The following is a 26,739-nucleotide window of genomic DNA, read 5'->3' as shown; positions in this document are numbered from 1 at the left end:
TTGACTCAGGGATCGAGACGTGGCTGCACGATCCGTAACAGCCATGTGGATATGATGCCTGTCATCTCGACTGCTAGTGATACGAGGCCGTTGGGATCCAGCACGGCGTTCCGTATTACCCTCCTGAACTCACCGACTCCATATTCTGCTAACAGTTATTGGATCTCGACCAACGCGAGGAGCAATGTCGCGATACGATAAACCGCAATCGCGATATGCTACCATCCGACCTTCATCAAAGTCGGAAACGTGATGGTACGCATTTCTCCTCCTTACACGAGGCATCACAACAACGTTTCACCAGGCAACGTCGGTCAACTGCTGTTTGTGTATGAGAAATCGGTTGGAAACTTTCCTCATGTCAGCACGTTGTAGGTGTCGCCTCCGGCGCCAACCTTGTGTGAATGCTCTGAAAAGCTAATCATTTGCATATCACAGTATCTTCTTCCTGTCGGTTAAATATCGCGACTGTAGCACGTCATATTCGTGGTGTAGCAATTTTAATGGCCAGTGGTGTATATTTAACATATTTCACACTTATTTATACACATATTTCACCTGTATCTCAAGCGAATTTCGTCCTGGAGTTACAGTGTCTCACAGCTCAATGTTTATGACGTCGCATCTCCTAAACTATGTGCAGTACAATGATATAATTTTGGAGGCACTTTCAGTGGTATACGCGGCTACAGCCTACAAAACATGTTGTGAATAGAGTTTGTAATGAAGAAGTAATAAATTAAAACGTCCTGCATCATGCGGTAGTTTTTCACCCATCTCAGTTCAAATGGCTCTGAGCACTATGCGACTTAACATCTGAGGTCATCAGTCCCCTAGAACTTAGAGCTACTTAAACCGAACTAAGGACATCACATACATCCATGGCCGAGGCAGGATTCGAACCTGCGACCGTAGCAGTCGCGTGGTCTCTGACTGAAGCGCCTAGAACCGCTCGGCCACCGCGGCCGGCGCATCTCAGTGTTTATGACATCATACATCCTGAATTATATCTTGCATAATGATATATGTTTCTAGATACATTAAGTGGCATATGGGAATACTGTCTGCGAAATGTGTTGTGCATAGAGTTAGTAGCAGGAAGGAAGTACTATAAGTTCTATATTAAAACGTCACATATGATGCTGCAGATTTTCACGCATCTCAATAGCTGATGTCGTATCTCCTAGAACGTGTCATACAATGATAGGTTTCTGTAGGTACGTTCATAAAAATATGTGAATACTGTCTGCAAATGTATTGCAAATAGAGATAGTAGTAAAGAAGTAATAAACTAAAAGGTCATGCCTGATTTGGCAGTTTTGCTGCATGAACAGAGAAAATGTAGTAAGCGATAAACATTTTCCTTTCGTCATTTAGTGACGAGTTGGAAGGATGTGAACGAGAAAAAGTCCCGTAAAGGTTTGAAATTATGAGTAAAGTTAGTTGCAAATCACTAAGTGCTCTCTTTCTCAAACAATAGATGAATACAGTCTGACAATTTTTGCGTAGTGAGCTATATCTCTTCTCCATAACCACCACTTTGAGAGGTACGTGGTTCTTACCACAAAAGTGGTACTTTCCAGACAGGGTATGTGTACCAAGTTTCGCTGAAAGTGATCCAATGGTTTGTATGGCAACGGCTGTGACTGTGTTATACTTTTTATTTAATTTTATTTCCATTTGATACATATACCAAGAAAAGAGCACTATATTACATTATTAGTACACCTGACGATAACACCATATTTGTGCTATTATATACAGAGCACGTAGTTATTGATAATTATATTTGTAGGACATAATCTTTTAAGAAGTTAAGGATTATTTTACGTTTTTCTTTTTTGGATGAAAGTAATCTTACAGTTACCATAGTCTCTCCCACAAAGATATTTGTTGATCGCTGTAGCACGAAGTACGGAAAAATTTGCAGCGGAGGAAACAAAGATGGATACTTGTCCTTACCATTGACGTTCGGTACCGTCTGTTGGATGTGCAGTCCGTAAACCAAGATATTCTGAATGTAGCCCATGGCACAGCTTTCTTACCACGGTATTGCTTCCCATTCTTCAGCCCATGCGTTATATATCCGCCGTTTAAGTTTAGCTATGTGGTTGTGTCCATCGAAATGCAAAGTACTGAATCGCCAGTTGAGCATTGCATCGTTTGCGATGAAGTCCACATCCTATTTAGTCGCATATTTCTATTCTTTCAGTCACTGATGAGAAAGTAGGTTTTTGCTCCATCCGTTGAGCATTTATTCACTCATCCATTCACTCATTATCGTATTCCACAGATATTAATCAGAAGGAGAAAATGTATGGATGTAGAACGAGATAGGCACCAAAATTAGCGTAGTACACCTTACGATAACACCATATTTGTGCTATCATATACAGAGCACGTAGTTATTGATAATTATATTTGTAGGACATAATCTCTGAAAAATTTAAGGATTATTTTACGTTTTTCTTTTTTGGATGAAAATAATCTTACAGTTATCTTAGTCTCTCCCATACAGGATCCACTGCAAGTACTATGACAGTTAGGCGGGAGGTGAGAAAACTTGGATTTCGAGGTCGAGCGGCTGCTCATAAACCACACATCACGCCGGTAAATGCGAAACGACACCTCGCTTGATGTAAGGAGCGTAAACATTAGACGACTGAATAGAGGAAAAACGTTGTGTCGAGTGACGAATCACGTTACACAATGTGGCGATCCGATGGCAGGGTGAACGTCATCTGCCAGCCTGTGTAGTGCCAATAGTAAAATTCGGAGAGGGTGGTGTTATGGTGTGGTCGTGTTTTTCATGGAGGGAGCTTGCACCCCTTATTGTTTAGCGTGGCACTATCACAGCACAAGCCTACATTGAAGTTTTAAGCACATTCTTGCTTCCCACTGTTGAAGAGCAATTAGGGGATGGCGACTGCATCTTTGAACACGATCGAGCACTTGCTTATAATGCATAGCCTGTGGCGGAGTGGTTACACGACAATGACATCTCTGTAATATACTGGCCTGCACAGAGTCTTCACCTGAAACCTATAGAACACCTTTGAGATGTTTTGGAACGCCGACTTCGTGTCAGGCCTCACCGACCAACATCGATACCTCTCCTCAGTGCAGCACACCGTGAAGAATGGGCTGCCATTCCCCAAGGAACCTTCTAGCACCCGATTGAACGTATGCCTGCGAGAGTGAAACTGTCATCTACGCTAAGGGTGGGCCAACATCATACTGAGTTCCATCATTGCCGATGGAGGGCGCCACGAACTTGTAAGTCATTTTCAGCCAGGTGTCCGGATACTTTTGATCACATAGTGTATTTAAGCCTGAGAAGCATACAGTTTGCAATTGTCCTACAGCTATTAATTTCTTTCGTCTTGTTTTACGGCATATTAGCTGATCGTCAGCAGACAAGAGTTTTTGTTTTTTACACACAAAAATACGGTGTTGTTCTACCAAGAAGAGATGGAAGTGACTATTAACGTTTTGAACTAAAAATATGATAACAAATGGAAAGTGAGATAGAAAATAATCGAATGGATTGGGAATTTTGTCGTAAGTTTGTTCCCTAGGAGAATACTTCAGGGAGATAAGCAGGATATTGCAGAGAAGGCAGTTGGCACAATGTAATAGAGAGCGGACAGAGCAGAGAACCGAAGGACATCTGGAAGGAAGTGGGGTGGGAGTGGAAGACGGGATATATTATGGGCAATGGGAACTATAACGAGATATAATTTGAATAGTAAAGAAGAAGCGTAAGTATTTGTCAGAACTGAATGGTAAGGCTTTTGTGATAGAAGCAGGCATGACCAAATCATTTATGCCCATAAATTAAGAGATCTTGGAAATATGTAAGAAAATATAGCGTCATGGCGGAACAACGTGGAAGTCCGTGACACATGTGGTACACCATTACGAGTCCGCTATTTGTATCTGCAACAGTGTATTTTGGAACAGTATTATGGTTTAGCGGTTCTGAGCGTCATGTACAATTGACACACATTGTTAGAGTGGCAAGCCAACGGGGTGGTACGATGTTGCGTAATTTTTAAAAAAGTAAATAATAAATTTTCTTAGAGAAAGTTTTTTGATTGAAAGAAATTTGAATTTTTTTCAGTTATGTGGACTGTTTATACTGTTGCACGACAATGGATGGTTGTTGCTATGCCTATGGCGAGCTTCATAGAGGAAAGAGAGAAACAAAATTTTTACTATCACTATTCATGAAAGTAACAAATATCTGCAATTTCTTTGCAGAGCAGGTCATTTATAGACGAGATTTATGTTTTTATTCCATGACCGACGACGCACTGGCAGCTGTCCAGATGTATCAGCTGCCCTTTTTTTACAATCCAGACGATGTACGTGACTTCTTCTCCGGCGGGTTGTAGTGATTCAGTTAGCAAATAAATTGACAGACTTTGCATTAACTTTAAATTACATTTCTCTGTCAGGAAATACACTGAGCGTCGCAACAAACGTGCTACGCTGTCGGTAAGAAGAAAGGACAAAGGCAGGCACATGTACTCTCACCTAAAAAAATATGAAAGTGCTTTTTCATATGGTTTTTCTTTCAGAAAGAGTCTCGTTAGCATTTTGAGGATCAGATTCACATTACCATTTTTCTATGCCACATTATTTTCATTGAAGCAATGTTGCTGTGACGAAGGAAAAATAAATAAAAAGAATTCAGATGAACATATAACGAAACCTTATCTTTTCTTGCTCCATATTTATTTGTTATGCTACAACGGTGAACACATCTAGATGAGATGATGCATGGTCGGATCTTGGGGATGACTACAGCCACCGCGAGTATAACTTCCTACATAAACGGCACTGTTCAGAACCGACCTGAAATCGTAGACTGCTCAGAATTTTCCGGCCTTTAGAGAAATAAGAACGCAGCAATGTCTCAAATATTACTTCAGTATAAAGTGGATGTCATAGCCCTACAGGTGACTCACACCGGAGACGAGAAAGCTCCGTGGAAGCGAAGTCATATCCCTGGTTATAAACTTGTGCCCAGCATTAACTACCGTCAAACATGGGTTTGACACTTTTGTATTCAACGAATCATAGAGTGTCTCAGTTATACTCGAAGAGAAAATGAATGGAGGAAACGTGATAGTAATGGTGGTTAATACTGGAAACATAAGCGTAGTAGATATTTACAAACCACCAAACACCATCTGGCCCAAACAGTTTCCAGTACTAGAATACCCCTCAGCGTAAGTAGGCGACTTTGACAGTCAAGGTCAAAAATAGGGCTATGCTCTATGGAATGAAACGGAAGAGTGCTCGTAGAATTTATGGAAGCAAACAATTTAAAATTCCCTTGTGATGCAAAAGGGAAGAGTGCATTCAAATGTAGAAGATGGTGTACACAAAGCACACCTGATTTCTGCCTGTCAGCTGTGATCACTTCCGACCCCAATACACGAACTATGATCAGAACAGTGCTTCAAGACTTTCCCAGAAGTCAACATCGCCCCAGTCTCAAGTCCCACGGGTTACGTATTCTTCCACTGCGATGCCCCGTATACTACAGGAACTTTCAGTAAATCTGAAAAGCGTTGTATAAGTTCTCGCCTAACCGAACTCGTACTCAAAGTTTCTGAGGGCTATCGTAATTACTGTCATATTTACTGTCAAAAACAGCGTAATCAGAGGGTGCCGTAAGGAGTACATTCGTGGAGGGAACTAACAGATCAACCAAGTATATAATAAATTCAAGAAAAGTGAGAGTTTCCAAAGTTCCAATCAACAGCTACGAAGTTGATGAATTCCTTGAATGAACGGTTGAGTGAAAACTGAAATAAAGAAAGCACGGACATCGACTTCAAGCTCTCCAATAGAAGACCTTGGACACTGATTCGGAAGCTTGGGCCCGTCCCATAACACAAAGAAGTCAACAGTCTCGTGCGACAGAATCGCCAGTCACTTAATGGAGTTTCAAGGTTCCACAAGGTAATGGAAATTTTCAGTAAATAAAGCGAGAACTTGCTAACATCAAGAAAACTCTACATCCTATTCCAGAATTCTCTTCTCCATTTACGATCACCGAAACGGAGAGAACCGTAAGCCATACGGTACGTAGAAAACCTATAGGTAGAGCTGGACTCTACCTGAATTTTTGATGCACAGTAGTCCTACAACGCAAAAGCTGCTGGTCCCCCTTTTAACGAAATTATTCGCATAGGAACATTAACAGCAGAATTTTAGAGAGATAAATTTGTTGCTGTAAAAAAGCCAGGAAAAGAAGAAGCAGCTGCAGAACAGTTTTGCTCAATATCTCTACTTAGCTGCACTTGTAAATTCTTGGAAAGAATGGTCCTAGACCGAATACAAGACCAAATTAATTCCATAGCACCATTTGAGAAGCTTAATTTAGACCTCGTAGAAGCTGCAGTGAGCAAGTGCTCCTCTTGGCTACTCACATAGAAACAGACTACCAGAGAAATTCAAGAACGGGGTGGTTTTCGTTGACCTGACAGCAGCTTATGACACATCGTGGCACGATGATCTAATACTGAAATTTCTGAAAAAAATATGTCAGGATCTAGATAAATTCCTTAGCAACATGTTGAGCACTTTTGTCGAAAGGTAGCTCTCTACAACCCTGACAGAGAGTTTCTAAAAATGAATCAATCTCTCTTCACGATGATTTACTATAGCTGCCTAGGAAACTCCTCAAATTCAGAAGGCCAGTGTATGAAGATGGAGTACAAATTCTCTCCAGTGGGTACAAGCAGGACGTTGAATCAAAACTTGAGTGGCAAGACACGAAAACCCGGAACCACGAACTTATTAACGGCCCAACAGTTGAAGTTCAAGTTTTTCATCGTCCTTGGTATAACACAATAAACTGAGGAATGGTAAAGGTACATGGGTTGGACAAAAGTATGGAAACAGCGCGAGAAATGCATGCTTGAACGTAAGTCAGATGCTGGCCACGCCTACAGGTGCGCTGTTGTATTTAATCACGAACAGCACCTGTACAATGCCTTCAAGACGTTCCAAGAGCCAGTTGTGGTCAGAAAAGTGTTCTGTGTAGTTGTGACTGCATTTAAGTGTTTGATGTTTCAAGAGGCAACGTACCGAACATTTGTATCATATACAGAGATAGTGTAAAAACATCATCCACTTACTGACGTTCACTGAAGAGGCCGACAGCTGCAAAGTCACTGCAGTATTCAATGTCGCACTCGCCAACACTGTCAACATCAAAACAACACGAAGGGAGGTCCAGAAGCAGGCGACTGGAGGTGCAACTGAAAATCCAACATCATTCGTCAGTGATGTAATACCCGTAACAGGAAAACATGGTGCCGAATCCATAAAACATGGACTATGAAGCAACGCAAGAAAGTTGTTTGGTCGGATGACTCTTGTTTCACACTGTTTCAAGCTTCTGGCTAGGTTTACGTCCGAAGTGTGAAACATGGCGCGGGTTTGGTGATGGTTTGGACAGCCATATCGTGGTATTCCGTCTGCCCCTTGGCTACTCTGCAATGCCGTGTTACTGCCAAAGATAATATGACTATTTTGACTGATGAGGTCAGTCCCATGGAACAATGTTTGTTCTCCAATGCTGACGCTGTATCCCAAGAAGGCAGACCCCTGGTCACACGGCTCACATCGTCCAGGACTGGTTTTGTGATGAATTGCCTCATCTATTTTGGCCACCAATATCGCCAGATCTCAATATTACTGAGCGTTTGTGGTCTACTTTGGAAAGAATGGTGCGCGTTCGCTGTCTAGCTCTATCATCTTTACCTGAAGGTGCCACTATTTTGCACTTTAAAACATGCAGGCCTGTATTTACCCATTCTTAGACGACTGGAAGTTTTTTTAATATCAACGGTTTTCCTACATCGTATTAGGCATGACAATGTGTTGTGTTTTCATATTTTTGTCGACGATCTGTATGTGCAAATGCAACATGCACGAGTGTAACTCTTGCATTGCCAGTACGCGTGACTGTGATGACATTCAATGAGCCACATTGTGAATGAGTTCCTTAACAGACATTTCCTTGGTGGTATCAATAGTCTGCACGAATAGTCCGGTGAGGCGCTGTTCTGGATTGAGACTTGCATCATTCGTGTTCAGGCTACGCCGTTAAGTCTGTATATAGCGTAAGTAATTGCACATTGTGACGGTACAAACCCCCGTTACTATATGAATAATTCTAGTATGCAAGGATTGCTTTGTGGAGAGCGAGCGCTCTACATGGTGCGCGATTCGCGGAAGCGCGTGGTGCGCCCGCGCGAGATTTGCAACGTGGCCTGCAGCTTGGGGCATTGTTTGGTTTTTCGCTTGTTACGCGAAAACTATGTAACTTACGGTGAAGAGCGATGCGGCAGTGGATTGTGGTCAGCAATATGCAACTTCTGAAAGATCGATCTTTATTTCAAGTCACGAGACGCAAAAGTTATAGTAACCTCAAAGTCGGTTAATATCACGAATACTGAATGATTAAGAATATTAGTAAATAACAACTTACAGGGACGAGCGAGCACTCATTAAAAACGTCTCGTCATAGCGGATCGAGTGCCGTATTCATATATTAAGATTCGTAAATAATTAAGCCCGTAAAGAGCAATAAACAAAGTTTGAGGGGAAATTGTTTATAAAATTCAATAGAAAATTCATGAAGTAAAGAACGGCACTATATAATATTTTGGGTGGAATCACACGTATTTTAAACTAGTTAAGTTATACTATATACTTAACCTGCAATAGTTTTCATTGTTTGCAAATTATTATTAACATTTATCGCCCATAATTAATTAATTATTATAGATATGAAGATTTTGAGCAGCGCAATGTGTATATCGCTATAGATTACGTCTAAAAACAGTGCTACATGCAATTCTATATTAGTCCGCAGCTCGTGGCCGTGCGGTAGCCTTCTCGCTTCCCACGCCCGGGTTCGATTCCCGGCGGGGTCAGGGATTTTCTCTGCCTCGTGATGACTGGGTGTTGTGTGCTGTCCTTAGGTTAGTTAGGTTTAAGTAGTTCTAAGTTCTAGGGGACTGATGACTATAGATGTTAAGTCCCATAGTGCTCAGAGCCATTTGAACCATTTGAATTCTATATTAAAACTTTGCAGCACAAATGTCAACAAACAAATTTGCGCTAAGTAGCGAAATTTTGAAAAAACTAAAACTTGATTTAAGCGCGATAGAATAATCCTAGAAATTAATGTAACATAGTAAATGAGATGTACTTTTTAGCACGGCTCCGATGGTGTACTTATTTCTGTCGAGGGATGTGTGTATCAAAATTTGTAACCTTAACTGGTGAGATTGGTACTTGCATAACCAGGGGGATAGACGTCCGAGCCTATATAAGGGAGTGGCCAGTCGTTTTGGAGGGTGGGTGGCGAGCAAGCCCCACTTGAGGGTGGCCCATGTGGTCGTTTGAGAATTCTTTTTCGTGCCGTTTTATTTTGACAAAGAGTATTGTTTAATAGTGCAAGTGTTTAATCATATATCTGGTGAACTGTAACTGCTACGATTATTTGTGTGAGTACGATTTACGAGGTATACATCGTCGTAAGTGAACATGTGGCGAACTGTGATTTCGCGCCAAAACTGTTAGAACAAAGAGGACAGTGGGACTTGTGATTCTATTCGAACTATTTGAATAATTTTCGTTTATAGCAGCCTACATTACTGCTATTGGTGGCTCGGAGTGAGATTATTATTAAAGTAGAACAGCAAACCGTCTCACCAGTGCTAATTTCATTGTGTGAAAGAAAAGAACAACGCCAATAAATAGTGATTGAAGTGTGTCGTGAAAAACTGATTTTAGTATATAATCGCCTAATTCTTGTTCCCTAGCATAAACTGTACATACGTCTGAGTGAATAATTAATTCAAAAAAATAACAAATGCGCGGGTGTGGAAGTGTACTAATGCACCAGGTGTTGAAATCATCCCATGAGACTTACGTGAGAGCCAATATTTGCAGTAATATTTTTTAACCAACATTTGTATATGCACATTTCGTGTGAAAACGATGCAACCGCACTTCTCCTTTATTATTTACCGCCCCGTCGCAACATGTGTATTTTTTGGTTAAATGTGTGTAACGATTTTGTAATTGTAATTGACGCATGCGATAGTACAAAGCGCCAAGTGGGCCAAGAGTAGAATATCGCCAGCAGCGTCGTTTCTTGCCTGTGCAGAAGATTCTAGGCGATAGATGGAAGTACCGCAACTGTAGACCAACACCGAAGCGCGTGTGTGAAAGAGATGGAAATCATCTTCCCACAACCTACTAAAAGAACAAGTGGCAAACAACGTATGCTGACCTAGACTGTGGTAAAATGTGGATTTGGCTGTATGTTAATAAACTGATGTCCTCATCTTCTGTCTTCCACTCAAACTGTCTCCCACACATCATCATATTAACAAACTGAAGGCATAAGGGATGCAAGTGTAAGTCACAGAAAAAGTTTTATTGAATTAGAAAATTAACATTTTAGAACATTTTACTACAAAACTATACTTTCCCAACTTCTTTATGCATTTACTTCTTTGACTGCTGGATTTGCTTTACAAATGCGCGGAATGCTTCCATTTGATCCGCATACTTACTGTTAGAACTTTCAAGACGAGTAAGCCACGGCTTGATATTAGAGTATTTGTTCGGATCAAGTCCGGATTCTGGATTTAACTGAAAGAAAAAAGAAACAAGATTAGTGTCAATGTGCTAATGTTTTGGTACCAGTGAAAAAAATAGACACAAACAAATACCAGCAAAGCAAGAAAGTTGAATTTGACTAAAGAAGGCCTAACAGACCCTTTTAAGTGATACAAGCACGAAGTGTGTGGTGCATTTGTAAAATTTGTGACTAAAGCTCTACTATTTATAACATGGAATGAATAAAGTCTCGCTGAAACCTATATAACTTTTTTTGAGGCCTTTCAGCTGTTCATTATCTATTTCAATAGAAGTCAGTTTCCTTACAGCCGTACTTTTTATTTATATTCTGATGTTTATCTCATGTACGTAAAACTGATTTAAAAACAGTATGGCCTCATCGTCAGGTACCTGTTAGGCGTACTTCATGAATTGCATGCCGTTACTGCTGTAACTGATCTTCTATCAAGGTAGGTGCCCGTAATGCGTCTGCTGCACAGTTCAATAATTAGTGTCAGTGTAACTATCACTCAGCTCCCACTCGATTTTGACTCATGGAACCCACTTAACAGGTACCTGAAGATGTGACAGTATTACAATATTATGTTACAATCGACTGTATGTACACGAGACTATCATCAAAATAAAATTTAGTAAATACAGCTTTAAGGAGACTATCGCAGGAATAAATTGTGTAACTTTATTTTGAGACTAAGATTATTACAGATTTTTTCCTGTCTGATACTGTCTTTCACGTAAATACGGACGTGACTCTTTACTATATTTTAAGTTTTGAAGTACTTAGCCCATGAGGTATCATCATGAAATGTCGTCAAACGGATTGATAGACGAGACATGTGATACGCCTCTGAAGGTATACCACACATGTCGTTCACGTGCGAATTTGCTGATTTATCCGTGTTGCAGAAGAATGATAATTTTGTTGGTTACTGGGAGACTGGCACTTTACATGCACATGGATACGGCCGGCGTATAGATACATAAGGAAAAGCCCCAACACGCTAGGCCAAAATTTAAAAACCAATGATAATAAACACTAGCGCGACCGCTGTAAGCTTCGAAAAAGATGTATTTTGCTACGCCGGAAGGCGAATGACAAATGATGGAAATTTCATTCAATTTCTTTTTTGTCAATTTGTTAATAGACTCTGTCTTTAGTTCTGGTAGGAAGAAAACGGATTCTTGTGAGAAGTGTGTAGTAGACATTGTATTATCTGAATAATAATTTTTATGAAAATATGAAATGTGAGGATTCTTATTAGTGCAAAACCACGAAAGTTTTCGTTTACTTCCGCGCATTACGCTAACGTCATGTCACTGTAGCTGCCTGCATCTAAAGAGGAACTCCGATAAAAATCAACATTGTATTCACGGTCAAAAATGAGAAGTACTTATGGCGGAAGATGAAATATACATATTACTAATTTACGGAAATCTCAACGGCGTAGAGAAGGCAAAAATCGACGTACGTTCGCACTACTACTGAATTACAGTTTACAAGAGTTGTAAATTGAGACCGAAAGATAATCCATTCGATTGAATTCATTCACTTCAAAATTTATGAAGATCAAATTTGGTACGATTGTAATTAATTTGTATTATTTCAATATATATTTGCACACCGGCTTCAACTTGCACTGAAGAATGAATTGGTTGTAGATGTGGTGCACGTAAATATGTCTACAAGAGAAAATACTTAGAAAATCTACATCGATTAACGCGGCTGCACTCCAGTTGGATCCACTGAAATGCAGTTGTTCCCTTTTTCCGTTGATGTGTCAGCTGAGAATTACAGCAGTAAGGCAACATGGTAAACACATTAGAGTACGGAAATCCTAAATAGCGTTCGCAAGATAAATCGAAGCTAATGAGAGAGACGTTGTCGAACGAACATGTGAACAGTGTCATTGTTGTGGATCATGCAGCCACTGACAGGGTTACTGCCCACCATTTGTTTCCACTGTGTTCGCATAGCTGTAAATGTCCTACAGAGCATCGCATGGACATGTAATGCCGTCCGGAATTATTTCTTGAATTGGGCAGGTTCATCAAAGAATGTCATCATTCTTATTCGTCTAAGTTTTAGATATGCACTCCAGCAAAAAAGGTATCCCCAGGAAACATAACGCTAATATCGTGTAACAACTCCTCACGTCTTGATGATGCTGTCCGTTCGAGGATGAAGAGAGTCCATTCGCAGTTTCACACAGTCTCACACATTCTCTGTTGGGTCAAGGTCGGAAGATCTAGCAGGCCAGTCGAGGTCCGTTATGGAGCCTCAGCATTAGTCAAAACAGGAAGGTATGCGCGCAGCCCTCTGAACATTGTTGTCGTCTTGGAAATGGGAGAGAAGACAGCATAGTCTTGAAGATGTAGAAGAAAGGGCAAAGCACAATTGTTGAGAGTGTAGAAATAATCAGCCTGGTTCGTATTTACGTGAGTGAATGGATGCTAGTCTTGATACGAAAACCTCGCCCACAACATCACAGAATCACTTCTGGCCTGAACTACGCCCTTCATCCCCAGTGTACCCAGCGCCTAATTGGGCCGCCGCTACAAGTGACTTCTTCCACAATGTGAAGAGAGGAACAATCCACGAATCATCGAAACACACTACTTGAGTCCAGAGAGCCACTGTCTAGCTTCTTATTCAGGGTTTGCAGCTTTATGTATTACAGAGAGCAATGGCCTTCTCTGAGTAACGTGACTCCAAATGCCCATTGGATGCAGCTCCGTTCACAATGTTCGTTCGGAAACTGTTTGAGATACACCTATTGGGTTGGTGCTAAAGTTCGTAGTGTTTTCCACAATTTTAATGAACACAATAGACATACTTAACAGAGACTTTATCCGCCTGTAATACATTCTTCTTCACTATTTGCAACAATCTGCCTACGGTTGGGTAACTTTTCGATTCCACTACTGTAGAAATCACGTGGATTGAGGCAAAGAACTCGTCCAGTCATGTTCGGAGTGCATTTTCATCCGGAAAGGAAATTCCTTGAAGTTTGTCGATAGAGAGCGGGAAAGGTGAACATTTCAGGAAGCAAGATCAGATGAATAAGGTGATTGACGAATTAATTCCCATTCCAACTCCCGCATAGTGTTTTTTGTCAGTCTAGCGGACTGCGGGTGGGCGTTATCGTGGACTAGTATTACTTCACCCAGTCTTCCTGGTCGTTGTTCTTGGATTGCGTCTGCAACACGTCTGAGTTGTTGGCAACATATGTCAGCAGTGACGGTTACAACTCGACGAAGCAATTCGTAGTACACCACACCATCGCAGTTTCACCATATGCTTAACATTATCTGTTATAGGTGCGTGCAGCTCTTTATATGGGGAGTTGCTGCTTCTATGGACTCGACCATTCCTTTATTTTCCTTATTTTTAGCAAAAAGATACCATCTCTCGTCACCGGTACAATACAGGATAAGAATGGCCGATGTTGTTCACGAGCCAACTGGTGACGAGCAAGCAGAGATGTGCATATGGACACTAGCTGAATTTTGTAATTTTGGCTTAGAGCACGAGGTACCCATGCATCTTACTTTTGAACCTTTCCCCTTGCTTGCAAATGTCGCACGATGGTGGAGTGATCACGGTTCACCACATCTGCCGTCAAAACGATCCTCCTTAAAACGAGAAAACCATTTTACTGCCATACTCTGTCCAATGGGATACAAGGCGCAAATGTTTCTAGCTGCCTACGCTGCTGCCACCTCTCCGTTGAACTCAAACAGAAGAATATATCGAAAATGTTCCTATATTTCCACTTGCCACTCCATTTTGTAGTATCCACAGCTCCGCTCACTGCCTCCAAATCGCGAAATGGCATTATGTAAACTTAAATAGCAACAGTGAACTAGAGACAAAAAATTACAATCGATAAATAAAACCCCAGCGATAGAATACCACCATGCAAAACAAAACGCCACAAACTTATACACCAACCCAATACGTCCACTAACAGCAAAGATTCCTGTCGAATTTGAAACCGATTGCCATTGAGAAGGGGCGACAGTCGACTCCAATCCCTGTAAGTTAGGATCCTTTTGTGACCAACATTCATACCCGTGTTACGTTGCTGCAAGTGGTACATCATACCTTGTAGATAAATTGGGAAGTCCACGCTGATACATCCAAAATTCGAGCACCTTCATTCACAGTGTGCATGGAAACGTGAAGATACGAGATGGATATAACTAAAGTGCAGCTAATCACAGAGGTCCATTGTGGGCTGTAATTGTCGTATTGCGGCAAAACTTCATAGATTTTCTAATGCGTTAACGCGGAACCGATTTACACTGGGGAAAATAAATGGTTCCAAATTTGGCCACCAAGTGTAAATTTAGCGCTGTGAATGGAAGAAAGACGCATAGACATATTTTTACATCTAGTGGATGAAGAACAGGTCGTGGGCAAAAAAGGTCAAAAAAGTGGGAAGGGCATAAAGCTGATTCCATTATTAACCACCGCTTACACAATTTGTTCAACATGAACACCGGAGACGTCGACGAGATGCTATACAGCGCCAGATTTGCACCTAGTGGCCAAATTAGGAACTTTTTTTTCAGCGTGAATCTGTTCCGCATTAACGCATTAGCATGTCTACCAAATTTCGCCGCCGTAAGGTAATTGCAGTCCACACTGGACCTCTGTGGGTAACGTCACTTTAATTATAACCACCCGGAACAACAGCTCGATTCTGCCATTCTACCATGCCTCCAAGTCGACCCATCTTACTGCGCTGCTTCTTTACAGCCTACTAGTGCTTACACAGTATTTCACAGCCATTACTTACGTCAGCGGTGGATCGTCATACGACTGCCTGGTACTTGTTCTACACCATCAGCAGCGCTGTAAACCGTGCAGTGAGCTATTTTAAGGTGGCGGCTAATATTTCGTAATCAAGCAAAGATATTTTGAGGGTCATGTATATATGGTCGTGACCGGGACAAATATCTCACGAAATAAGGGTCAAACGAAAAAACTACAAAGAACGAAACTCGTCTAGCTTGAAGGGAGAAACCAGATGGCGCAATGGTTGGCCCCCATTTTTTATTGCATATTCGTGTAGTACGTAAAGAAATATGAATGTTTTAGTTGGACCACTTTTTTCGCTTTGTGATATATGACTCTATAATAGTCACAAACGTATAAGTACGTGGTATCATGTAATATTCCGCCATTGCGGACGGTATTTGCTTCGTGATGCATTACCCGTGTTAAAATGCACCGTTTACCAATTGAGGAAAAGTTCGATATCGTGTTGATGTATGGCTATTGTGATCAAAATGCCCAACGGGGGTGTGCTGCGTATGCTGCTCGGTATCCTGGACGACATCATCCAAGTGTCCGGACCGTTTGCCGGATAATTACGTTATTTAAGGAAACAGGAAGTGCTCAGCCACATGTGAAACGTTAGCCACGACCTGCAACAAATGATGATGCCCAAGTAGGTGTTTTAGCTGCTGTCGCGGCTAATCCGCACATCAGTAGCAGACAAATTGCGCGAGAATCGGGAATCTCAAAACCGTCGGTGTTGAGAATGTTACATCAACATCGATGGCACCCGTGCCATATTTTTATGCACCAGGAATTGCATGGCGACGACTCTGAACGTCGTGTACAGTTATGCCACTGGGCACAGGAGAAATTGCCGGCCGCGGTGGTCTACCGGTTCTGCCGCTGCAGTCCGGAACCGCGGGACTGCTACGGTCGCAGGTTCGAATCCTGCCTCGGGCATGGGTGTGTGTGATGTCCTTAGGTTACTTAGGTTTAAGTAGTTCTAAGTTCTAGGGGACTTATGACCTAAGATGTTGAGTCCCGTAGTGCTCAGAGCCATTTTTGAACAGGACAAATTACGTGACGATAACAGATTTTTTGCACTCTTTCGATATAGCGAGGAAGTGTCATTCTCCAACAGCGATAACGTAAACAGGCATAATATGTACTATTGGGCAACGTAAAATCCACGATGGCTCCGACAAGTGGAATATCAGCAACCTTGGGGGGCTCACAATTTTAGACGAATAGTTGGTAACAGGTAGGTTTTTTAAATTAAAATACAGAACGTAGGTACGTTTGAACATTTTATTTCGGTTGTTCCAATGTGATGCATGTACCTTTGTGAACTTATCATTTCTGAGAACACATGCTGTTACAGCGTGATTACCTATAAATACTATTAATGCAGTAAATGCTCAAAATGATGTCAGTCAACCTCAATGCATTTGGCAATACGTGTAACGACATTCCTCTCAACAGAGAGTAGTTCGCCTTCCGTAATGTTTGCACATGCATTGACAATGCGCTGACGCATGTTGTCAGGCGTTGCCGGTGGATCACGATAGCAAATATCCTTCAACTTTCTCCACACAAAGAAATCCGAGGACGTCAGATCCGGTGAATGTGTGTGGTATGGTGCTTCGACGACCAATCCACCTGTCATGAAATATGCTATTCAGTACCGCTTCAACCGACCGAAGCTATGTGCCGGATATCCATCACGTTGGAAGTACATCGGCATTCTGTCATGCAGTGAAACATCTTGTAGTAACATCGGTAGAACATTACGTAGGAAACCAGCATACATTGCACCATTTAGATTGCCATCGATAAAATGGGGGCCAATTATCCTCCCTACCATAATGCCGCACCATTCATTAACCCCAGTGGCAGAACTGTACACGACGTTCAAAGTCGTCTCCATGCAATTCCTGGTGCATAGAAATGTGCATATAATAGATGTTGATGTAGCATTCTCAACACCGATGTTTTCGAGATTCCCGATTCTCGCGCAGTTTGTCTGCTACTGACGTGCGGATTAGCCGCGACAACAGCTAAAACACCTACTTGGGCATCGTCATTGGTTGCAATCGTGGTTGACGTTTCACAAGTGGCTGAACACTTCCTGTTTCCTTAAATAACGTAACTATCCGGCGAACGGTTCGGACACTTGGATGATGTCGTCCAGGATACCGAGCAGCATACATAGCACACGCTCGTGGGCATTTTGATCACAATAGCCATACATCAACACGATTTCGACCTTTTCCGCAATTCGTAAACGGCCCATTTTGACACGGGTAATGTATCACGAAGCAAATACCGTCCGCAGTGGCAGAATGTTATGTGATACAAGATACTTATACGTTTGTCACTTTTACAATGCCATCTACCACAAAGCGAAAAAAGTGGTCCAACTAAAACATTCATATTCCTTTACGTAATACACGAATATGTAATGAAAAATGGGGGTTCCTATTTAAAAGAAACGCAGTTGATATCCGTTTGACCTATGGCAGCGCCATCTAGCGGGCCAACCATAGCGCTATTTGGTTTCCCCTTTCAAGCTAGACGAGTTTCGTTCTTTGTAGCTTTTTCGTTTGATGCTTATTTCGCGAGATATTTGGCCCGGTCACTATCAATGGACTAACCTGTATATGAGAAACACTCTCTAAGAGTGGTGCAACTGTCCCTTTTGTTCACTATGGGGAGGGCAGGTTTACATATTCTACCTCTTCACATGACATAGTCTACTTTGCACATTATTTCATAGTGTAGTGGAAGACCCACAGGCTGCCGTGGTCGATGTTTAGGAATGAATTACTAGACATCTTATTTTAAATTACTGTCAATCACTCAGACTTTTATAAAAATCGCATGTCCGAAAAAGCATCACTCGAATCAACCACAAATGAAGTTTGTAGTGACATGATGTACACGTAAAGATGGCGCTCACACGTCGTGACCAGGTAGGCCAGTGTTTTATTGAAACGATTCGGCAGAAAAGAAGTGTTAATCTGTAAGTAATCTCCAGAATGCTTCGTTGCGCCATATCAACGTTTCAATGAGCTCTAACTAGGTAGAATGGGAAATGGGTTCATCTTATCGTGAAATTTACGTACTCATAGAGCGTGCTGCCCCCATAGTAATGCTTATATGGAAACAATGTATAGAAGAGGGTTATACAAAGCATGTAGTCTGCACAGAATTATATATGTGACCGCAGTATAGAGTGACCGGCCACACACCAGCATGGGCACAGAGCATAGCATTGGTTTGGCGTTGAAGTACTGCAGTAGGTCGTCTGTAACGGGTCGAACTCATTGACACGTAGACCTATATTGTTCAGAAACCTCAGAGAGCAACGAGTAGCTCAGCAGCATCATTCGTCTGCTGAGTGGCCAAGTGTAGTGTTTTAAGACTACTACCACTTCTGATTGTCTTAAAGGGATGGCTGCTAACGTGGTAACACACTAACGTATGGCCCACGATCTGACATTCAGCACTGTTGAGTAGCATAGCAGGTAGAGAGCCTACAGTACCGAGTACCCCTTAATGATGACAATCTCAACATCCGACACTGCATGAGGGAGGTTTTTAGAGTCCAAGTTACTGTGATCTTTCAGGGAACTCCACGTTCTGTAGTGGAATACGACAATGCTCTGGCACGAGTCATGAGGCATATGCAAACTTTCTTCGAAGAACAACGGGTATGGATGCTTAACTGGCCTTCACATTCACCTGACATATCTCCTGTCGAAATAATTTCCGATTTATATGAATGTCCGAAAGAACAGACACTATGCATTCACCTAACTGATTCGCCCCGATGGGCAATGAATCCACAACCTTCAGTGCGGTTGCACATTAACGTCCGAACTCCTGCGGGAATCTCCGAGTAGCGAGCATGAAGGACAAGGACAGCGACTGTGGACAGGTGGCGCTGGCTGGGAATGTGGATCGACCGGGGAGTGTACCGAGATCTTCCACACATCTGCTCTGAGCGCTGTGTCCGGGCGGTGTAGTGGTTAACGCAACTCCTTAAAAGGGAACCTCCCCATCGCACCCCCCTCAGATTTATTTATAAGTTGGCACAGTGGATAGGCCTTGAAAAACTGAACACAGATCAATCGAGAAAACAGGAAGAAGTTGTGCGGAACTATGAAAAAAATAAGCAAAATATACAAACTAAGTAGTTCATGCGCAAGATAGGCAACATCAAGGCTAGTGTGAGTCCACGAGCGCCGTGGTCCGGTGATTAGCGTGAGCAGCTGCGGAATGAGAGGTCCTTCGTTCAAGTCTTCCTTCGAGTGAAAAGTTTAATTTTTTATTTTCAGAAAATTTTCAAATTTCAGGCACTCACACATAATCAAATTCGCTCTCCAAAATTCCAGGACATGTTCAGATTTCCTTGGACATATGCAGGATTTGATGGTCTACACACGGAAAAATTTGAAAACGTTAAAAACATATGTTTTGACAGAGCACGGGGAAAACCGTGCGACTGTGAAACTGTTGCATTCATTTCTTGCAGCTTATGTGACAAACTCTTATGTTTTCATCACTTGTTTGGGAGTGATTATCACATCCACAAGAAAACCTAAATCGGGCAAGGTAGAAGAATCTTTTTACCCATTCGCCAAGTGTACAAGTTAGGTGGGTCGACAACATATTCCTATCATGTGACGCACATGCCGTCACCAGTGTCGTATAGAATATATCAGACGTGTTTTCCTGTGGAGGAATCGGTTGACCTATGACCTTGCGATCAAATGTTTTCGGTTCCCATTGGAGAGGCACTAATCGCACGGTTTTGCGTTGCGGTCGGAAAACACAGACGCTAAACTTATTACAGTGAACAGAGACGTCAATGAACGCACGGACAGATCATAACTTTGCGAAAATAAAGAAAGTAAACCTTTCACTCGAGGGAAGACTTGAACCAAGGACCTCTCCTTCCACAGCTGCTCACGCTAACCACGGGACCACGGCGCTCCTGCGCTCAAATGTACCTTGATGTTGCCAATGTTGCCCATGGACTACTGAGTTTGTATATTTTGCTTTTTTTTTTATATAGTTCCACACAACTTCTTCCTGTTTTCTCGATTGATCTGTGTTCAGTGAAAAACTATCCGCTGTGCCAACTTATAACTAAACCTGAGGGGGGTGCGATGGGGAGGTTCCCTTGTTAGTGAGCAGGAGATCCTGTCTTCGAGTCTCGGTCTGGCACAGATTTTCACTCGTCGCCGCTGATTCCGCATAAAGTTCCGATGCAACTAATATCATCAGTTCATTCCCTTTGCTTCCGTTTCTCCTCCCCCCCCCCCTCCCTACCACCTTCAGATTACTTAATATCTGCGATTTGTTTGTCATTATCCAATAGCAACCACCGCTGGTGCAGTTTCACTTTCCAGGAACACGACGTATTTAGGGGTTCTAATTTCAGCACATGTGGTCTGGTGCTGTCTATCCAGTAGCCAGCTACCTGTACTTACTTCAGTACATTAGTTGCTCCTCTGTAACGTTTTGTGTCTTCCATTCGACAGCATGACGTGTATGAATATTAATTCGCAGATCATCCCCATCACCTTCTTCTTTTTAACATGTGACAGTCTAGCCGCTTTCAATTTTTGACTCTCTGTTTCCTCGGTATGGCCATTCGGGTCATAGTAATGACTCAGTTGTGTACAATTTGTTTTTGAAAGGCACGCGTCACGCACTTGATGTTCGATGTACAGCGCTTTCGCGTTAGATTTTGCAGTTCGTGTAGTGTAATACATATTTCTTCTGCAACTGTACACGTTATAATTAAGAACTCACAAAGAAGAACACGCGTTTCTTGTGTTAAATATCCCCTTACCTCTAGCGACGTTACAGAATTAGCAACACAGTAGTCTGCGAGGGTGACGTTGTCTCCAGCCAACCACTGTTTGCCATCCAGCATTCTGTTCAGAGTCTCCAGACCATCCTTCGCTTTTTCGATGTCACTGGCTTCTACTTCTTTGCCATGAAATTTTGGCAGCTGTGAACAAAAAAGTTGTTTGAAACCTAAATTAAAATTCTGATCTTCCAACTGAAAGTAATCAGTAAACACAAAATGGGCTATAAATCTGATTATGAACAACAATGCTGGCGTAACATATAAGACAAAACATATAATTTCAATGAAACCCTTACACAGCGCAAAAATTAACTGTGGGTTATTGTCCTTACCAGGTAACTAAATATTAGGTGTCAAATAGTTATAGAGCTGGAATTAAATTCCACCTACTTCAAAATTAAATCTGGTTCTGCAGTAGGAGAAATATGTGCTGGGAAGAGCCTCACTGAAAATTCCATTGTTCTTGCATGAAACTACGCATTAACACGGTCTCGAAATTTGGCATGCAATACAAAGGGATCCTTGTCGTATGCAAATTATACCATGCAATCAATACCTTCACTGCACGATAGAAATGGTAACGTTACCAGTGACAGCGCCACTAAAGCTGTTACTAAACACGCTTTTTTCTGAAATTCCTTTATCAATAAATTTTCGAGAATATCAACCAAGAAGATTTGAGAATAAATTCAAAGAGGGGCTAAGGGAAATTAATGCAATTTAAAAATGTAAAAGTTAAAGATATTAACGTACGGTGATAAATGGGAAGCATTTGTTAAACACTGCCGAAAGAAGAACAGGCGCTAGGAACAGAGTGGAAGCCTCTTAGATGCTAAATAGCTGTCTGGCAACATACATAAAGGGACACTGATGTGGGAGAAATAGGTGATCAAGAAGGGAAATGACAAAACAATGAATTGTTTGAGCGGAGAAAAGTCACCGGGAGTTGGAAGATGCTACGGGAATAGCTGAAGTTGTCGGTTTTATTTGGTGTGCTACTGAAATTGTATGAACCGAGAGGTGTTCCATTATACTGAAAGAAATTCGATAGACTTACTTTATCGAAAAACGGTCTGCCGAAAAAATGAGAATTACCGGATGAAAAGCCAGACGTTTTACACTTAAAGCTGATTGAGTCTTACAGTATAACTGGAAGCAGTACTGAAGACACAAGATGTAAGTCACTTTGGTTTCACAAAAATATATTTGACGTAGTAGCAACTTATAAATTCAGTTTACTGATGGATAAAGTCAAGCTGGATTCCATTGAGAACCGTTGTGCTCATACCCAAACCTCCAGATGTCAGACACTGAGAATGTAAGTCGATAGAGTGTCAACCAAAACTCCTATTTAGTTTGTGTTATGTGCTATCGTCCAGCAGAACGGGCTTAAACGTTATTTAAAACACCAGAACTACGGAGCACAAGAAAAGGACAACTCCGAGTAAGTACCCTGTATAGCTTCCGTAGAGACGTTATTAGAGAGCTGGATAGTCGTACCAAGGGTGTTGGGTTCAAACTCCAATTATAATTTTTTTTATTTACTGTATCACGCTTGAAAGTGTTATATGGGACAACATTTACATGACATGTAAAAGGGTTGTTTGGAGTTTACAGTAATGTACTTTTGGCAGTCTGCTTTCGCTCCGTTTGTTTGATAGCAGTAAACCTGTGGCGTACATTTGTAGTTTGAGAGAATACACAGTCAGAACAAAAAAATAACGAAACAATTGCATCACACATGTGGAAGAAATGGTAGTGATAATAATAATAATAATAATAATAATAATAATAATAATAATAGTAATAATAAAACTAATAGTAGTAATAATAAATAAACAAAACAGTAAGATTACTAATTAGTACATAAAACATTCAAAAATCAATGCAAACACAACCAGACACAAACACACACACACACACACACACACACACACACACACACACGGAAACAGTGTTAATCATTCAGGAACAAAGACTTCAAAATAATGGTTGCATACGAATAAGTGTGTGGAGCAAATTACATGTAGCAGTTTCACGGGTAAACAGTTTTAAAAAAGAAATATTGTCATCAGTGTGGTTTCATCGTTCTACCAAATTACCCACACGAGATCTGCGAACAATTACTCACAGATACGCTTTTCCTGTGCTTCGTAGTTCTGGTATTTTTAATACCGTTAATTACGATATACGTATGTTGTACTGCATGACAGCAGATAGCACGAACTAAATCGGCGTTTTGGTTGATACTCTGTCGACATACAACTTTTGCAACTGATCTGGGCGTCTGACATCTGGAGGTTTGGGCGTCAGTTACTGTGAAATGATTATAATCTGGGATGAACACAGCAAAAAGTCGCGTATTAACAGGCATTTTATTGCAGGTCTAGATAGGTTTCAGCTACAGTACAACCATCATCAGTGTGTTTAGTTGGGAGTGATACAGACACAGGTAATTTTACGAATACTTTCTAGGTCGATATGACTCGATACTAGACACACTGATGATGGCTGTACTGTAACTGAGAGCCAGCAAGATCTGCAATAAAAAACAGATTGGCATGCGACTCTTTTGCTGTATTCATGTCTGACTATAATGGATGAGGTAATAAAAACCAGGACTAATTCATCCCAATTTTGAATCTATAGACACTTCTCTAAAAAGTACAGTGGATAAAATGTTCTGATCTTAATAAGGATTGAGATAAAATCATAGTAATGGCCTCAGTAAAGAAGTGGAAGCAATACAATTAGAAAAATCAAAGAGTATGACATCGTATTACGTAGGATGTTCAGCTAAGTTACAACCTACCATAAACTGTTTATCGAAGACGTAGTAAGGGAAGGAAGACATTGTTTTATAGGAAGCAGGAGAACAGGTAGTAGTGCTAGGGTCTGTAGATTCCATAGCGTAATTGGCTGGAATTACGAAGAAATTTTAAACAGAACGGACGGTATTGTTAATATAGACAACGTAGAAAAGCCGTCACAGGTTAGTGAAAGCAGAAAAACCTTTTTCAAAAATAGAAGCCAACAAATATCACATATGGGCAAAAAATGAAAATTTAGAAACTTTATGTAGAGCACTGCAAGTAAAGGCTCTGAGCACTATGGGACTTAATATCTATGGTCATCAGTCCCCTAGAACCTAGAACTACTTAAACCTAACCAACCTAAGGACAGCACACAACACCCAGCCATCACGAGGCAGAGAAAATCACTGACCCCGCCGGGAATCGAACCCGGGAACCCGGGCTTGGGAAGCGAGAACGCTACCGCACGACCACGAGATGCTGGCCTGCAAGTAAAATGCCGACTGTGGAAGAAGATGGGAATAAGTAACTGGTATTATATTAAACGATGTTTTTAATGAATTTCAAACATTAAATAGGTTGATATAGTGTGACGTGAAGAGTTCAGAGCAGGTGACGAAAGAAATCAGTAGTAAAACCACTACTGCGAAAACTTGATTATGGGTAGCTCTCAGGGATGAAGTAGTGAAGGTAGCAGAGGATCAAGTTGGTAAAAAGACGAGGGCTAGTACAAATCCATGGGTAACAGAAGAAATATTGAATTTAATTGATGAAAGGAGAAAATATAAAAATGCAGTAAACGAAGCAGGCAAAAAGGAATAAAAACGTCTCAAAATGAGACCGACAGGAAGTGCAAAATGGCTAAGCAAGGATGGCTAGAGGACAAATGTAAGGATGTAGAGGCTTATATCACCAGGGGTAAGATAGATACTGCCTGCAGGAAAATTAAAGAGACCTTTGGAGAAAAGAGAACCATTTGTATGAATATCAAGAGCTCAGATGAAAACCCAGTTCTAAGCAAAGAAGGGAAAGCAGAAAGGTGGAAGGAGTATATAGAGGGTCTATACAGGGGCGATGTACTTGAGGACAATATTATGGAAATGGAAGAGGATGTAGATGAAGATGAAATGGGAGATACGATACTGCGTGAAGAGTTTGACAGAGCACTGAAAGACCTGAGTCGAAACAATGCCCCGGGAGTAGACATTAGAACTACTGACAACCTTGGGAGAGCCAGTCTTGACAAAACTCTACCATCTGGTGAGCAAGATGTATGAGACAGGCGAAATTACCTCAGACTTCAAGAAGAATGTAATAATTCCAATCCCAAAGAAAGCAGGTGTTGACAGATGCGAAAATTTCCGAACTACCAGTTTAATAAGTCACAGCTGCAAAATACTAACACGAATTCTTTACAGACGAGTGGAAAAACTGGTAGAAGTCGACCTCGGGGAAGATCAGTTTGGATTCCGTAGAAATGTTGGAACACGTGAGGCAATACTGACCTTACGACTTATCTTAGAAGAAAGATTAAGGAAAGGCAAACCTACGTTTCTAGCGTTTGTAGACTTAGAGAAAGCTTTTGACAATGTTGACTGGAATACCCTTTTTCAAATTCTAAGGGTGACAGGGGTAAAATACTGGGAGCAAAAGGCTATTTACAATTTGTACAGATTGCAGATGGCTGTTATAAGAGTGGAGGGGCATGAAAGGGAAGCAGTGGTTTGGAAGGAAGTGAGACAGGGTTGTGGCCTCACCCCGATGTTATTCAATCTGTATATTGAGCAAGCAGTAAAGGAAACAAAAGAAAAATTCGGAGTAGGTATTAAAATCCATGGAGAAGAAATAAAAACTTTGAGGTTCGCCAATGACATTGTAATTCTGTCAGAGACAGCAAAGGACCTGGAAGAGCAGTTGAACGGAATGGACAGTGTCTTGAAAGGAGGATATAAGATGAACACCAAAAAAGCAAAATGAGAATAATGGAAGTCGGATGATGCTGAAGGAATTAGATTAGGAAATGAGACACTTAAAGTAGTAAAGGAGTTTTGTTATTTGGGGAGGAAAATAACTGATGATGGTCGAAGTAGAGAGGATATAAAATGTAGACTGGCAATGGCAAGGAAAGCGTTTCTGAAGAAGAGAAAATTGTTAACATCGAGTATAGATTTGAGTGTCAGGAAGTCGTTTCTGAAAGTATTTGTATGGAGTGTAGCCATGTATGGAAATGAAACATGGACGATAAATAGTTTGGACAAGAAGAGAATAGAAGCTTTCGAAATATGGTGCTACAGAAGAATACTGAAGATTAGATGGGTAGATCACATAACTAATGAGGAGGTATTAAATAGAATTGGGGAAAAGAGGAGTTTGTGGCACAACTTGACAAGAAGAAGGGATCGGTTGGTAGGACATGTTCTGAGGCATCAAGGGATCACCAATTTAGTACTGGAAGGCAGCATGGAGGGTAAAAATCGTAGAGAGAGACCAAGAGATGAATTCACTAAGCAGATTCAGAAGGACGTATGTTGCAGTAAGTACTGGAAGATGAAGAAGCTAGCACAGGATAGAGT

At 41.3% G+C, this 26,739-nt stretch overlaps 1 protein-coding gene across 1 annotated transcript in view; it reads right to left on the bottom strand.

Moving 5' to 3' along the window:
* Window positions 1–10,456: 10,456 nt before the first annotated feature.
* The window catches only part of LOC126144971 (glutathione S-transferase D5-like), a 35,355-nt gene continuing 19,072 nt past the window's right edge, over window positions 10,457–26,739 (bottom strand). Inside the window, exons 5-6 of the mRNA XM_049915524.1 lie at window positions 21,333–21,494; window positions 10,457–10,695 (exon numbers count right to left, since the gene is read on the bottom strand). Of these exons, the coding sequence (XP_049771481.1) occupies window positions 10,549–10,695; window positions 21,333–21,494 (309 nt within the window). The 3' untranslated portion in view covers window positions 10,457–10,548. The remainder of the gene's footprint in view (window positions 10,696–21,332; window positions 21,495–26,739) is intronic.

The sequence above is a fragment of the Schistocerca cancellata genome, chromosome 2 (assembly GCF_023864275.1).
Source record: "Schistocerca cancellata isolate TAMUIC-IGC-003103 chromosome 2, iqSchCanc2.1, whole genome shotgun sequence".
Taxonomy (NCBI): domain Eukaryota; kingdom Metazoa; phylum Arthropoda; class Insecta; order Orthoptera; family Acrididae; genus Schistocerca; species Schistocerca cancellata.
Note: the sequence above shows the minus strand (reverse complement) of the source record. Positions and strands in the feature narration are given on the sequence as shown.